The 14,952-nt window shown below is 39.3% G+C and overlaps 3 protein-coding genes and 1 long non-coding RNA gene across 4 annotated transcripts in view; all 4 read left to right on the top strand.

The window, feature by feature from the left end:
* Positions 1 to 14,952, top strand: part of LOC308087637 (B-cell receptor CD22-like) — a 66,481-nt gene that overhangs the window by 24,623 nt on the left and 26,906 nt on the right. The gene's annotated exons all lie outside the window — the stretch shown is intronic.
* The window catches only part of LOC308087638 (uncharacterized protein), a 38,153-nt gene that overhangs the window by 20,661 nt on the left and 2,540 nt on the right, over positions 1 to 14,952 (top strand). The gene's annotated exons all lie outside the window — the stretch shown is intronic.
* Positions 976 to 3,106, top strand: LOC308086331 (B-cell receptor CD22-like; the record flags this gene model as incomplete). The annotated part of the gene is made up of 4 exons (XM_080429852.1): positions 976 to 1,081; positions 1,182 to 1,406; positions 2,426 to 2,689; positions 2,808 to 3,106. The coding sequence occupies 4 exons, from the start codon at positions 976 to 978 to the stop codon at positions 3,104 to 3,106; spliced, it is 894 nt and encodes a 297-aa protein (XP_080285978.1).
* On the top strand, positions 3,331 to 3,825 carry LOC308087640. The gene is made up of 3 exons (XR_013933355.1): positions 3,331 to 3,404; positions 3,513 to 3,540; positions 3,649 to 3,825. It is a non-coding gene; the product is annotated as an uncharacterized lncRNA (long non-coding RNA).

The raw sequence follows: 14,952 nt of genomic DNA, 5'->3' as shown, positions 1-14,952 counted from the left end.
ACTTGGACACATCATCAGTGTTGTTTCGTGGAGTCACTGGGTGTTTCGGGTCTTGCAACAGACACCCTCCTCCACCGAGGCTGAACAGACCCCGGCCTGTGTCCAAGTGGCATGCTACTGTCCCCACTGTCTCTTAGGGGCTTACGGTGCGTTTTAATAGCGGGCGATTCAGGATAGTATTCTCCGGAAGTGCATTATATGTCTATGAGAGCCGGCAACTACTGCTGATAGCTGGGCGAAGAGGCGAAACGGGCGGGGGGGCGATGTTGATCTGAAAAGATGGATTTTATTTATCTTTTGGACGATGTCGTCCGGCGATCGTCCGGAGAGTCGCCCGCTGTTAAAACGTATACTGTTAGGGTGGCAGGTGCGCTGTTAGCAGCAGGTGTTGTTGGCGACACTCGGAGGCTCTTACCTACATCTTAAGGGGTTTATCCTCCAATCACATTTTTAATAAATAAAATAAAGTAGGCTACTTGTCAAAAACTGTTGAATGTACAAAATTATTGAGGTACAGTGAATGTAAAATAAAAAAATATATTTTCTATTCTGTTCTATTCTATTATATAATCATATTGAGTAAGATATCTACATTCAACTATTTGAACTATTTGTCATGTAATCAAAATCAACTTATTGTCAATCATAATAGAATGTGGCCAGAAGATCAGATTCAGTATCTCATATGATTTAAAAAAAGATTTACCTTTTTTGTTGACAGCTACTTATTTATTTATTCGTTCTTTTACAGGTGTTTGCTGTGGTGAGTGGAGAGTGAACTTCACCAATCCATCTCCATGTGTCAGCAGAGGGTCAACAGTAGATATTAGTTGTTCATATGAATACCCAGTGGATCAGGCTGTCACTGATGCATTCTGGTTCTTCTACTCAGGGAACACTCCTGTTATTATCTCTAAACAACGTTCATATCAAGGTCGAATTAACTATACTGGTGATGAACACCATGATTGTAACATGAGGATCAATAACATACAAGACAGTGATGAGAAAGATTATAACTTCAGGTTTTCAACAACAGATGATAAAATGACCAATCAAACAGTATCTTTGTCTGTAACAGGTAAACAAGAGTACTTTTTTAACATTTCATGTAATCAAAGTAAAAAATGTCCTGACAATCTCACCAGCTGACGTATATTTGTTTTTATTCTTCTGATCAGAACTGTCTGTACAGGTGACTCCTCCCGATGTGTCAGAGGGGTCATGGGTGACACTCACCTGTCAAACATCTTGTCAATCAAGACCCAACATTGTCTGGTTTAAAGATGGACAACGAGTATCCAACCCAGGATTCCAGGCCAAAATAGAGGATACTGGGAGTTACCAGTGTGCTATTGAAGGACAAGAGACATGGAAGTCTGAAGCTGTGATGTTGGATGTGCAGTGTGAGTTTATATGAGTTCATGTGACGTCTTTTTCTCTCTTTGTCTGAATCTTTTTCTCTCTGTTTCATTCTGTCTTTAATGTATTCAATTAATACAACAGCACATTCAAAGAAGAGTCATATTATGACCGGGCGGGCAAGCCCCTCAGAGCAACATGATTCCAAGCGTAGGATTAGTTTGTAAAAGTATAACTTCCAGGCAATTGTTGCTATGCCTATGATACATGTTGCCAGTAGTTGGCGATATGACTTTAACTAAATATTGACACCTAGATGTGTTCAGGCCTGTCAGGCTATGACTCATATCAGATGTGAAATTTGGGGCTGATTTGACCTTACATTTTAATTACAAAGTATTCCCTGTTTCATGGAAAAACTTGGCAAATCACCATGGTGGTGCCACTGGTGAGTGCAATAAAAACTCATGAGTTTGATGACTTACGGTCATCATTACGGTATTTTATTTACACTGAGTGAGTTTGAAGTGGATCTGATTATCCTCTTAGGAGAAGTTTGTTAAAGTACAGCTATTATATATTTTTACCCCCAACAGATGGTCCCAAGAACGTTGTTTTGTCAGTATGTCCACCAGCAGATGTTGTCAAAGGAAGCTCAGTCACTTTGACCTGCAGCAGCAGTGGTTCAAATCCACCATTCCAGAGCTACATCCTTCTCAAAGACAACACTGAAGCGACACAGAGGATGATAATGACCATCTCTAACATCCAACCCAGTCACAATGGAAGATACTCCTGTCAGGCAAAGAACAAGATTACCACAGTCACTTCACCTGAAGTCACTCTTCATGTTCACTGTGAGGTTTTAATTTAATTAAGATCAAATTGAATGGCATTATTTGCTTGATCCTTTTGACAGCTGAAAGCTGGTGTAATAGTGTACACCACATTATTCAAACTTTCATTTCTATTCATTCACTATTCATTACTTATTGTCATTGTTCATACGAATAAAATCAAATATTGTAACCTATGTTTTGTAAACTCAAATATTCCTCCACAGACCCTCCAGAAATGACCTCAATATCAGTGAATCCACCAGGAGAAGTAGTTGAGGGCAGTAAAGTGACTCTGACCTGCAGCAGTGATGCCAACCCACCAGTAGACAACTACACCTGGTACAGAGACAGAGGAAGCAGCTTTATCTCCACTGGTCCTCAGCTGGTAAAGGACCATGTGTCTCCTGCAGACTCTGGACAGTACACCTGTCAGGGGAGAAACAAACATGGATCCCAGATGTCATCACCTCATTCCATTAATGTTCTCTGTAAGTAAATAAATAAATAACATCATAGTCCAATGTAAATATTCATTTATATAAGAATATGTAGTATATGATATAGTATAGATCAAAAGTAATTTGTCTTTTTGATGTTTCTATCAAGATGCACCAGTGAATGTGTTGGTGGAGGTCAGTCCACCAGACAGTCCAGCAGAGGGCAGCAGTGTGAACTTGACCTGCAGCAGTGACGCTAACCCACCAGTACACAACTACACCTGGTACAAGAGGACTGGGCCTCCTGGTTCCAGCTCCCTGGTCCAGGTAGGGTCAGGACAGGTGCTGGTTCTGGCCTCTCTGCAGCCCTCCCACACTGGACTGTACTTCTGTCACACCAGGAACTCACTGGGAGAAAACAACTCTACTGAGGTGCTGCTTCACATGGACACAACAGACAGTGAGTAGACAGAGGAAGATGTTGGAAGGAATTATTGTAATAACATGTACTTTACAGTCTGTAACCTGACAACTAAATCTACTAAAGTGTATAATGCAGTTTTAGATGTAGTTTTAGATTTAAAATGTATAAAGAACCAGAAAACCACATTTTAAATAATGTTTAATAATTGATTTAATTCTCTGATGATAATTAATGTTAAATATGGTGTCATTTTGCTGCAGGTCATCTTGTCATTCTTCGTGTTGGTATTGGAGTCAAGGTGTTGGCAGTGCTGCTGCTTCCTTTGGTTATGTGGTGGGCCTGGTGAGTTTCCTGTCATTATAATTCCACAATGATAGTTATGTTCTTGTCAGTATTGCAACACATTAAAACTTCAAACAATTGTTTAAAATATATTTCTTGTTTTTAAAGGAAACAAGATTCTGACATGGACAAAGAAGTGAGGAGAGCTACATTATCTGTAATTTATTGCACTTATCTAAACTGATGATGAATGTTATACATTACAATTTATTGATGATTATGAATATGATTCACTGTGTTTCAGGAGGACAGTCCAGATTATGTGAACATCAGTGGAAGTGTTGGTCGTAGACGAGGCTTCATCTCCTCTGCTGATCAGGACACCAGGGTTGTAGAAGAGGAAAGCAACGTGTAAAGAGAGACGGAAGCAAGAAGACGTTCCTTTACATTTACAATAGACCAGGTGCTTATCAGTGTCTGCTGCCTGGACACTGAAATACAGCTTGTGAAGCCAAAATCAGCTAGCTTGTTATTTGATTAGCAGAACAAATAGAAAATGTTCACCGTCATAAAACTATGTTGAAAGAGTGAGATTCCCAGAGTCATCACACCCATTCTGACCAGAGAGGAGAGATGAAGACAGATTGAGTCAGAAAGGAGAGATGGTAGAGTGAGAGAAAGAGGAAGTGCATACATCTCACACACACCAGGGCCTGTACAAGCATGCACGCACGCACGCACGCACGCACGCACGCACGCACGCACGCACGCACGCACGCACGCACGCACGCACGCACGCACGCACGCACGCACGCACGCACGCACGCACGCACGCACGCACGCACGCACGCACGTTGAGGAATCAGCAGAGGAGTTGTGGGTGAAATAGAGAATTGAAATAATGTGGTAAAGATGTTATGGTGGAGTTGGGAATAGAAGGGGGAGAAACCCAGAGGGTGGATAGATACTATAAAAAAAGAACATTATGAAATACAGGCTATGATACCTTTAGCAACATCCTTCCAAGATATTGTCTATAATTCCCCCAGCTATCTTTTAGCTGCTCTGTTGTTTTTATGTTATTCCTCTCTACCTGATAAAAGAAAAAGAAAAAAGTAAATTCTCTTGAAAGTTCTGTTATAACATTTCTACAGAGGCAGAGGTCAGCCAGGTCAACTGTTAGGGAGTTAAAGTTGGAACAGACGTCTACATAAAATCTCTGATTACTTCCAAAATGTGGTAATATATATATGTGTATATTTGTATAATTATATTTGTTTTATTTCTTTGATAGTTCAACACATTTTGATTAAGTTGTACTTATGTATTCAATGGATAGTCACATGCTAAGCTAAAGTTCCTGCAATAAAATCGTATATAAAATTTCAATTCTGACTTTTTCACTATTTATCCACATCATGGTATTTCAGTTCTATGGTGAATAATTGTAACTCCTGCTGAACAGTAAAATATTACAGTAGGTTTTACATGCTTGACATTGTGAAAGGTTGGCTCTAGCCATAAATCTACATTTTCTTGTAGTAAAAGTTTACTTACTGACGTCCTGATATGCACAACTACTAATATGTCATTAGAGTTGTACTACAGTTAACTAAATAGTATCTTTCTACAGGTCAAAGGGAAGTGCATTTAGGTAATAAGCAGAGAAGACATCAGGATGCAGGTAGTGAGAGGTCAGATGAGTCACTTATACCAGCTTTAATATAGCCTTAAATATTTAAAATTGTGATATGCTCTGCCTAAACACTGACCCCTAGGAGGGAAACTAGCACACTAGGTGGTCTGTTATTGTATATTGGATTACTATACTAAAAGTTAGATTAACTAGCAAACAGTCTGCAGTAAATGCGGTGTATACTGTCAGCAGTTTGTATGGTTAAATGCCGTGTATACTGTCAGCAGTTTGTAAAGTTAAATGCAGTGTCAGTACACAGTACTGTCCTACAAGGCTCTGCTGTCCTGAAAATGCAACAGTTTTGACCTGCTCACCCTCGGTGTAACACTGACACTAGATAATGTAGATAATCACAGGAATAAAAGAAAAAAGAAAAAAGCTCATTATGAGAGTTTTTCTCACATGAGACACGTTGCTCGTGTTGTGAGCTAGATCTGCTATTTTCCAAAAATGTGTAAACAATAAATTCAAATAAAATGTATTTAAAATGTCAACATTTTTTAAGGTATAGAATGTGCCTCTGTATTGGGAAATTAGTGTGCATTATGTTATGTTGTTTTTTGTTTGTTGTAACTTTTGTACTGCTGCTATCTTTGGGCAGGGCTCCCTCAAAATAGAAATCTTGTACCTCAATAATAATAAAATAAAGTCTGGTTTTAGAAAGAAACAATTGAACTGGCATGCTCAACTCAAAGGTATTCAAACTTAGTACTATTAACAATGCACAGCAGCAGATTCTAACGGTTTCTAAGACATAGTGGTTGGGTGTGAGAGGTGTGAAGTGTTTTTAGGTCATGGCTAACACCTCTATCTCAAGTCATGCACACGATGTCTGTAAATGTGAACCTACTAGTTTTTGTTGATAGGCTTTTAGACGGGTTAATCATGGCACCTGCTCTCTCTAGTCTAAAGTCTGTGCAAGGCCTTGGCATCTATTGTAGCATCAGGATATCTTGGTGGTATTGCCTCCTACCAGATTTAGTATTATTTATATGTAATCACACCATGTCAGTGTCATATTGGCAATACAGAATGAGTTTGAAAATATTTGATAAACACTGTTACAAACATGCATAGGCACCGATCCTGTGGGTCCCTAGGACCTCGAGCACCCACAGAGAAAGCTGAGCACCAACAAAGAAAGCCGTGGCACATTCCCTGCACCCACAGGGAATGTGCGGTTGGATGGTGAATGTGTAATGATTTGTAACGTGCACAGGACGCATGATGTACCCGGTCTGATGATAGCAAACGTCATTCTGAACGTATTTCTGACATTCAAACTCTCTCTGTAATCTGCAATGTCTGATTGTTAATTCCTTGTGCCAGTTATCATGAGCCAATCAAATTTTATGACTTGAAATGTAAGCTAAACTTATTTACTTCTATCTCTCTCTCTCTCTCTCTCTCTCTCTCTCTCTCTCTCTCTCTCTCTCTCTCTCTCTCTCTCTCTTGCTTCCTTGCTCTGTGTCGCTATCCGTCTGTCTCTTTGTCAAAGCCTTGTTCTCTCTCGATCTGAGAGAGAGAGAGAGAGAGAGAGAGAGAGAGAGAGAGAGAGAGAGCACTTTTATTTCCTGTCTCAAAAGGTGGTTGACGTGCGTGTTTCTCTGCTGTCTGTGGTGGGGGGGTGCACAGATCTATGGTAGCCTACGTCTTTGCATCAGAGGAGTGCATTGTGCAACAACCTGTTCCTGAAACGGGCACACACACACACACACACACACACACACACACACACACACACACACACACACACACACACACACACACACACACACACACACACACACACACACACACACACACACACACACACACACACACACACACACACACACACACACACACACCAGCAACTACTTGGAAGGGCTCCCACAGGAAAAATCTTTCTTTTTGTGTCTGTCATTGTCAGTGACATTTCAAGATAGGCCTAATTTCAAACTCTTCTTGCGTATCAAGTCAAGTTTATTAGTTGTTTTCCAGACAGGCCCACTGTGTGTCTTGTGTCAGACATGCACACATGCACACATGCACGCGTGCGCGCACGCACACGCACACAATGGATGTTCCATTTGCACTTCAATTCATGACTTCATGATTTTTTTTTACACACTAGTGGGGCGGCAGTGGCTTAGGAGGTAGAGCGGACACTTCAATCCCTGAACCCCCCTGTGTTAGTGTTGAAGTGTCCTTGAGCAAGGCACTAAACCTAAACTGCTCCCGATTTGGTGCTTTGCATGGTTTCCTCTGCCACCCCCCATCAGTGTGTGAATGTGTGTGAATGGGTGAATAATACATTGTAAAGTGTTTTGGATAAAGGCAGTAAATAAAAGCACCATTCACCATTAAGAGAGAGAACAATGAACTAAAAGTCAGCAGTAGTTAAGTTTCATACTGTCTATTCTGAATCATAATGTGTACAAGTAATGAAGGAGGTAACAACACATTCTGGTGGGTTTAACCTTGACTTCCTTTTTAGTTGTGTGTGCGTGTGTGTTGTTGATCTGGTTATAAGTCTAGATGTTAATGCAGACGTATGGACAGAAAGGCTCTGGAGACAAGTGAGTATGTCTGAATTACCTCCCTGTAACTTAGTACTATTCACTACGTACTTACTTTATATTATTCATTGACAGGATTGTATCTTATACGATAACGGGGTAAGATGAGCCACTTTTCACTTAAGAAGCATGGCAAAATGAGATAGCAGTAAAATCTAAACATCTAACCTTATTTAAGGATGTCTTCTATCAATTGTGAGTAAGCATCTATGACAAAGGGCCATAAAAATATGAACTTCTAAAAAAAAAAAGTGGTCCTGTAACATACAAGACATTTTTCAAGTTTAAACTTGAACAAATAATGTATTCACTTATCAAAACAATTTAATAACACATTAGACCTGGGTAAATTTGCTTTGTTATAAGGGACGTGCTGGGCCCCTAATTCAGCCTGGGAATTTAACCATTTTTAGTATTGGCAGAAATTCTCATTCATTGCTAATAGAAGATCTACAACGACACAACAATTACACTTTTTGACTTGTGATCGAACTTGTAGATTGTTATTTTTGCATGACATAATCATATGACTTAAGTATAAAATAGGAGAAAAATAAATAAAAAGAAAAGTATAAAATAGGATACTTTAGCAGTGTTGTAAAGTAACATTTACTACAAGTACTGTACTTAAGTACAGTTTTGAGGCATTTTTACTTTATTGGAGTATTTCCAATTTTCAGTACTTTTACTTTTACTCCACTACATCTCAGAGGAAAATATTGTACTTTTACTCCACTACAATTATTTGAAAACTTGAGTTACTAGTTAATTTGTAGATTTTGATTATTACAAAACATACACCAACCACTTCAGCCCTATACATGTTTTAGCTATTTGAAAATAGCCGATCTACAAGCTCACAATGTGTCACGATGCGACGCATTGTGAGCTTGTAGATCTGCTATTTTCAAAATACATATTTTTAAAAACTTGTGAAATGGGATATTCTGCATAATGAGCACTTTTACCTATGGTACTTTAAGTACATTTTTTATGCCAATACTTTTGTACTTTTACTCAAGTACATTTTTAATTCTGGACTTTTACTTGTAATGGAGTATTTCTACATTGCAGTATTGATACTTTTACTTAAGTACACAATTTGAGTGGCCTACTTTTCCCACCACTTTACTTTAGATAACTAGACATAGTTTCAACACACCAACATGCATTTTTTTTAAACGGCCGGCCTGGTTCGGCCTGGAATGGAGCGGCCGTTCTGGAATTTCCCCAAATTTCCCAGTGGCCAGCACGTCCCTACCTGACGTGTAGAGATCTTACTGGCAAAAAAACAGTTTTTTAATGTAAAAGAATGTTTTCTTTCCCCATGTGCTTCCTAATTTCACAGTCAGGTGTAAATGATGGATGTTGACTAGATTTAAGGTCACATGACAACACAGTTTTCTAGTTTTCTAGATAAAGGGGGTGGTTCAACTTACCCACTGGCTCATCTTACCTCGTTCTCCCCTGCAGTGCTTAATTAATGCCGGAGCTGTCCGGAGCCGAGCTCTGGAACGTGTCTCCTGCGCTCCAGTACCTCTAGAAGGTGTACCGTCACCTCACATAGGCCTTATGTAGTTTATTTAATATGAATCACATTTCCCCCTCAATGTCCCTTCCTGCAATGGACAGGGACCGTGGATGAAATTAAACTGAGTTAGGTTCATAAATCTTCACAATAACCACTTTATTATTCACTGTTAGAAAAGTTGCGCCCGTGAGCCGGGTGGTCTGAGTGGTGACCATGAAGACTCGCCCCAAAACACTCTCACCCCCATTTTCTTTGCGGACCTTTGAGTTTGAGTTCTTGTAATTCTTGTATTAATTTACTGAGGATAAGGTTAGAAATAAGTTTAGGGTTAGCCATAGTTTTACTGAGGTTAAGTTTAGGAATAAGATTAGGTTTAGAGAGAGAGAGAGAGAGACAGACAGACAGAGAGACAGACAGACAGACAGACAGACAGACAGACAGACAGAGAGTGGAAAAAACTCCCACTTTGACGAGTGATCAGGTAAACGTGTGTTCTCTCCTCTCCAAGTTTGATGTCAGTAAATAAATAACAGTTTTGCAGAGTCAGATGCGCATCTCTCTATAGTAGTCTGTCTGCCTGTGTTGTCTCTATAGTAGTCTGTCTGCCTGTGTTGTCTCTATAGTAGTCTGTCTGCCTGTGTTGTCGGCAGCGCGTATATGTCTGTGTGATCTGTGACTCATGTGCCGAGTGAGTGAGTGAGTAGTGGTTAAAACCGTGTTGCTCGTGAAAATACCATGGATTCATTATGCGCAGCAGCTACTCTGTGGGAAATGTCACTCATAGGTGCACATTTCAAACAAGATTTGTCCATATCCCCCCTGTTCTCACAGTCTGTTCTGTTCTGTGTTTACATTGAAGAGTGACACAGAGAGAGAGAGAGAGAGAGAGAGAGAGAGAGAGAGAGCAAGCTGTTTCAACCATGGGTTTCAGTGCGCCGTTGACATGCGCGCGTCCCCTCCCCTCCTTTTTTTCCGCCATAAATAATAATGTTCTTCTATTGCTACATTCATATGTTAATGTTATGATTATGGAAGACATTATTTGATGTGGAAACGATGACCCTTATGCTGTTATTTGGCCAAGCCTCCTGGGGCCAGTTTATGGTTAAATCAACCTCAAATCATTGAGCATGAGCTCACTTTCACTTCAAATCATTCAGATGTGAGTGAAGAAGTGAAGTGATCCAAATGAAACTTTTCAATGAAACCATGTAATATTATACGAATCACATATACAGTATGAATATGAAAATGTAACATTAACATTGTGAGACTCAGTATGGACAAAGATTTATTGACAGCTTATTGTATAGCAGAGAGTACAGTACATGTGTTGGTTGTGAAGTGTGTCTTTCATTGCAGTTACTTGATGCTGGGGTCAGTTTTCACCTCAAGATACCATGAGGTTTCTAAAGACAATCAGTGTGATCCTGGACATTCTGATCTTGGTACCTGGTAAGAAGAGTTTGAAATGGTTTCATATTCACAGTGTGTTCATCCCTCATAGATTTACATTATGACTTAAAACTGAAAAGTACAAAACAAATACTGTATTAGACACATAGTTAAATGTTGTGGGTAATGTACTGATAAATGTAAAAAGACATTGAAACATATATTGAGGTAGATATAAAAAATAACTACAAAATATTTTGTATTCTATTATTTTATATTATATTTTCATATTGAGGAAAATATCATGTCATGTTATAACAACCTAGTGGATCAACGGAAGAAGGTCAGACTTATTATGATAAAAAAGAACAATCAGAAGATTGACATTTTTGTTGACAGTTGTTTATTTTTCTGTGTGTATTTTACAGGTGTTTGTAGTGATGAGTATAGAGCGACCTTCACCAATCCATCTCCATGTGCCATGAGAGGCTCATCAGTAGATATTGGTTGTTCATATGAATACCCAGTGGGTCTCACTGTCACTGATACATACTGGTACAAGAACCATGGCGTTGTTCACTATGGCTCTCAAACTCATCAAGGTCGTTTTCAATACATTGGTAATAAACTCCATGATTGTACCCTGAGGATCAATAACATACAAGACAGTGATGAGGGAGGTTATTTCTTCAGGTTTTGGACAACAGGTAAACAGATGTCCAGTACATGGGTATCTTTGTCTGTAACAGGTAAACAAGAGTACTTTTTTAACCTTTCATGTAATCAAAGTCAAATCTTTCCTTACAATCTCACCAACTGACGCCCATCTTGTTTTTATTCTTCTGATCAGGACTGACTGCACAGGTGACTCCTCCCACTGTGTCAGAGGGGAGACAGGTGATACTCTACTGTCAAACATCTTGTAAACCAAGACCCAACATTGTCTGGTTTAAAAATGGACAACGAGTACCCAAGCAAAAAATCCAGGCCAACATAGAGGATGCTGGGAGTTACCAGTGTGCTGTTGAAGGACAAGAGACATGGAAGTCTGAAGCTGTGATGTTGGATGTGCAGTGTGAGTTTATATGAGTTCATGTGAGCTCTTTCTCTCTCTTTGTCTGAATCTTTTTCTCTCTGTTTCATTCTGTCTTTAATGTATTCAATTAATACACCAGCACATTCAAAGAAGAATCATATTAAATTAAAGCTGCAAGCAGCGATGACCGGGCCCTCCCCTCGTACCTTTATCCACATCAGGATGCACAGTATCCACCATGCTGTTTCTGCAGAGCAACATGATTCCAAATGTAGGATTAGTTTGTAAAAGTAGAACTTCCAGGCAATTGTTGCTATGCCTATGATACATGTTGCCAGTAGGTGGCATTATGACTTTAACTAAATATTTACACCTAAATGTGTTCAGGCCATGACTCATATCAAACATGAAATTTGTGGCTGATTTGACCTTACATTCTAGTTACAAAGTATTCCCTGTTTCATGGCAAAACATGGAAAATCACCATGGTGGTGCCACTGGTGCGTGTGATAAAAACTCATCATTTTTCATCATTACTGTATTTTATTTACACTGAGTGAGTTTGAAATGGATCTGATTATCCTCTTAGGAGGAGTTTGCTAAAGCTACAGCTATTATATATTTTTACTCCCAACAGATGGTCCCAAGAATGTTGTTTTGTCAGTAAATCCACCAGGAGATGTTGTCAAAGGAAGCTCAGTCACTTTGACCTGCAGCAGCAGTGGTTCAAATCCACCAATCCAGAGCTACATCCTTCTCAAAGACAACGTTAAAGTGACACAGAAGAAGATAATGACCATCTCTAACATCCAACCCAGTGACAATGGAAAATACTCCTGTCAGGCAAAGAACTACATTACCACAGTCACTTCACCTGAAGTCACTCTTCATGTTCAGTGTGAGTTTTTAATGTAATTAAGATCAAATTGTATGGCAGGTTGGTAATGTGTACACCACATTATTCAAAAAAAATATTATTGTCATTGTTCATACCAAGAAAATAAATATTGTAACCTATACTTTGTATACACAACAATTAATGTAAATTATTATTATTGTTTCAATATCCATTATTCCTCCACAGACCCTCCAGTAATGACCACAATATCAGTGAATCCACCAGGAGAAGTAGTTGAGGGCAGTAAAGTGACTCTGACCTGCAGCAGTGATGCCAACCCACCCGTAGACAACTACACCTGGTACAGAGACAGAGGAAGCAGCTTTATCTCCACTGGTCCTCAGCTGGTAAAGGACAATGTGTCTCCTGCAGACTCTGGACAGTACACCTGTCAGGTGACCAACAAACATGGATCCCAGATGTCATCACCTTATCCTATTAATGTTCTCTGTAAGTTAAATGACAATAATACTGCAAATCAATTACTCATAATCTAATATAAATATAACAATATCTATGACCACAGGTTATTTGTGTTTTTTATGTTTCTATCAAGATGCACCAGTGAACGTGTTGGTGGAGGTCAGTCCACCAGACAGTCCAGCAGAGGGCAGCAGTGTGAACTTGACCTGCAGCAGCGATGCTAACCCACCAGTACACAACTACACCTGGTACAAGAGGACTGGGCCTCCTGGTTCCAGCTCCCTGGTCCAGGTAGGGTCAGGACAGGTGCTGGTTCTGGCCTCTCTGCAGCCCTCCCACACTGGACTGTACTTCTGTCACACCAGGAACTCACTGGGAGAAAACAACTCTGAGGTGCTGCTGCACATGGACACAATAGACAGTGAGTAGACAGAGGAAGATGTTGGAAGGAATGATTGTAATAACATGTACTTTACAGTCTGTAACCTGACAACTAAATCTACTAAAGTGTATAATGCAGTTTTAGATTTAAAATATATAAAGAACCAGAAAACCACACTTTAAATAATGTTTAATAATTTATTTAATTCTCAGGTGATAATTAATGTTAAATATGGTGTCATTTTGCTGCAGGTCATCTTGTCATTCTTCGTGTTGGTATTGGAGTCAAGGTGTTGGCAGTACTGCTGCTTCCTTTGGTTATGTGGTGGGCCTGGTGAGTTTCCTGTCATTATAACTCCACAATGAAAGTTATGTTCTTGTCAGTATTGCAACACATTAAAACCTAGAACAATTGTTTAAAATATGTTATATTTCTTGTTTTTAAAGGAAACAAGATTCTGACATGGACAAAGAAGTGAGAAAAGCTACATTATTTGTAATTGATTGCACTTATCTACTTATGATGAATGTTATAGATTATGATGTATCGATGATTATGAATATGATTCACTGTGTTTCAGGAGGACAGTCCAGATTATGTGAACATCAGTGGAAGTGTTGGTCGTAGACGAGGCTTCATCTCCTCTGCTGATCAGGACACCAGGGTTGTAGAAGAGGAAAGCAACGTGTAAAGAAAGAGAAGCATGAAGACATTCCTTTACATTTACAATAGACCAGGTGCTTATCAGTGTCTGCTGCCTGGACACTGAAATACAGCTTGAGAAGCCAAGATCAGCTAGCTTGTTATTTGATTAGCAGAACAAATATAAAATGTTCACTATCATAAAACTGTGTTGAAAGAGTGAGATTCCCAGAGTCATCACACCCATACTGACCAGAGAGGAGAGATGAAGATGAACAGATTGTGTCAGAGAGGAGAGATATCAGTGTGAGAGAAAGAGGATACATATCACACACACCAGGGCCTGTAGTTTACGCACGCAAGCACGCACGCACGCACGCACGCACGCACGCACGCACGCACGCACGCACGTGTATTTGTATATTTGCATCATTATATTTGTTTTATTTCTTTGATAGTTCAACACATTTGGATTAAGTTGAACTCATGTATTAATGGATAGTCACATGCTAAGCTAAAGTGCCTGCAATAAAACAATATCTAAAATTCCAATTCTGACTGTGTCACTATTTATCCACATCATGGTATTTCAGTTCTATGGTGAATAATTGTAACTCCTGCTGAACAGTAAAGTATTACAGTAGGTTTTGCATGCTTGACATTGTTAAAGGTTGGCTGTAGCCATAAATCTACATTTCCTTGTAGTAAAAGTTTACTTACTGAGTTCCTGATATGCACAACTACTAATATGTCATTAGAGTTGTACTACAGTTAACTAAATAGTATCTTTCTACAGGTCAAAGGGAAGTGCATTTAGGTAATAAGCAGAGAAGACATCAGGATGCAGGTAGTGAGAGGTCAGATGAGTCCACTTATACCAGCTTTAATATAGCCTTAAATATTTAGAAGTGTGTTATGTTCTGTCTAAACACTGACCCCTATAGGAGGGAAACTAGCACACTAGGTGGTCTGTGCTATTGTTATTGTATATTTTATTTACTAAAAGTTAGATTAACTAGTAAACAGTGTGCAGTAAATGCAGTG

The sequence above is a fragment of the Gymnoscopelus braueri genome, assembly GCF_963280865.1.
Source record: "Gymnoscopelus braueri genome assembly, chromosome: 6".
In the NCBI taxonomy this organism is placed as follows: domain Eukaryota; kingdom Metazoa; phylum Chordata; class Actinopteri; order Myctophiformes; family Myctophidae; genus Gymnoscopelus; species Gymnoscopelus braueri.
The sequence above is the reverse complement of the archived record's forward strand: the minus strand, read 5'-3'. Positions and strand labels throughout refer to the sequence as shown.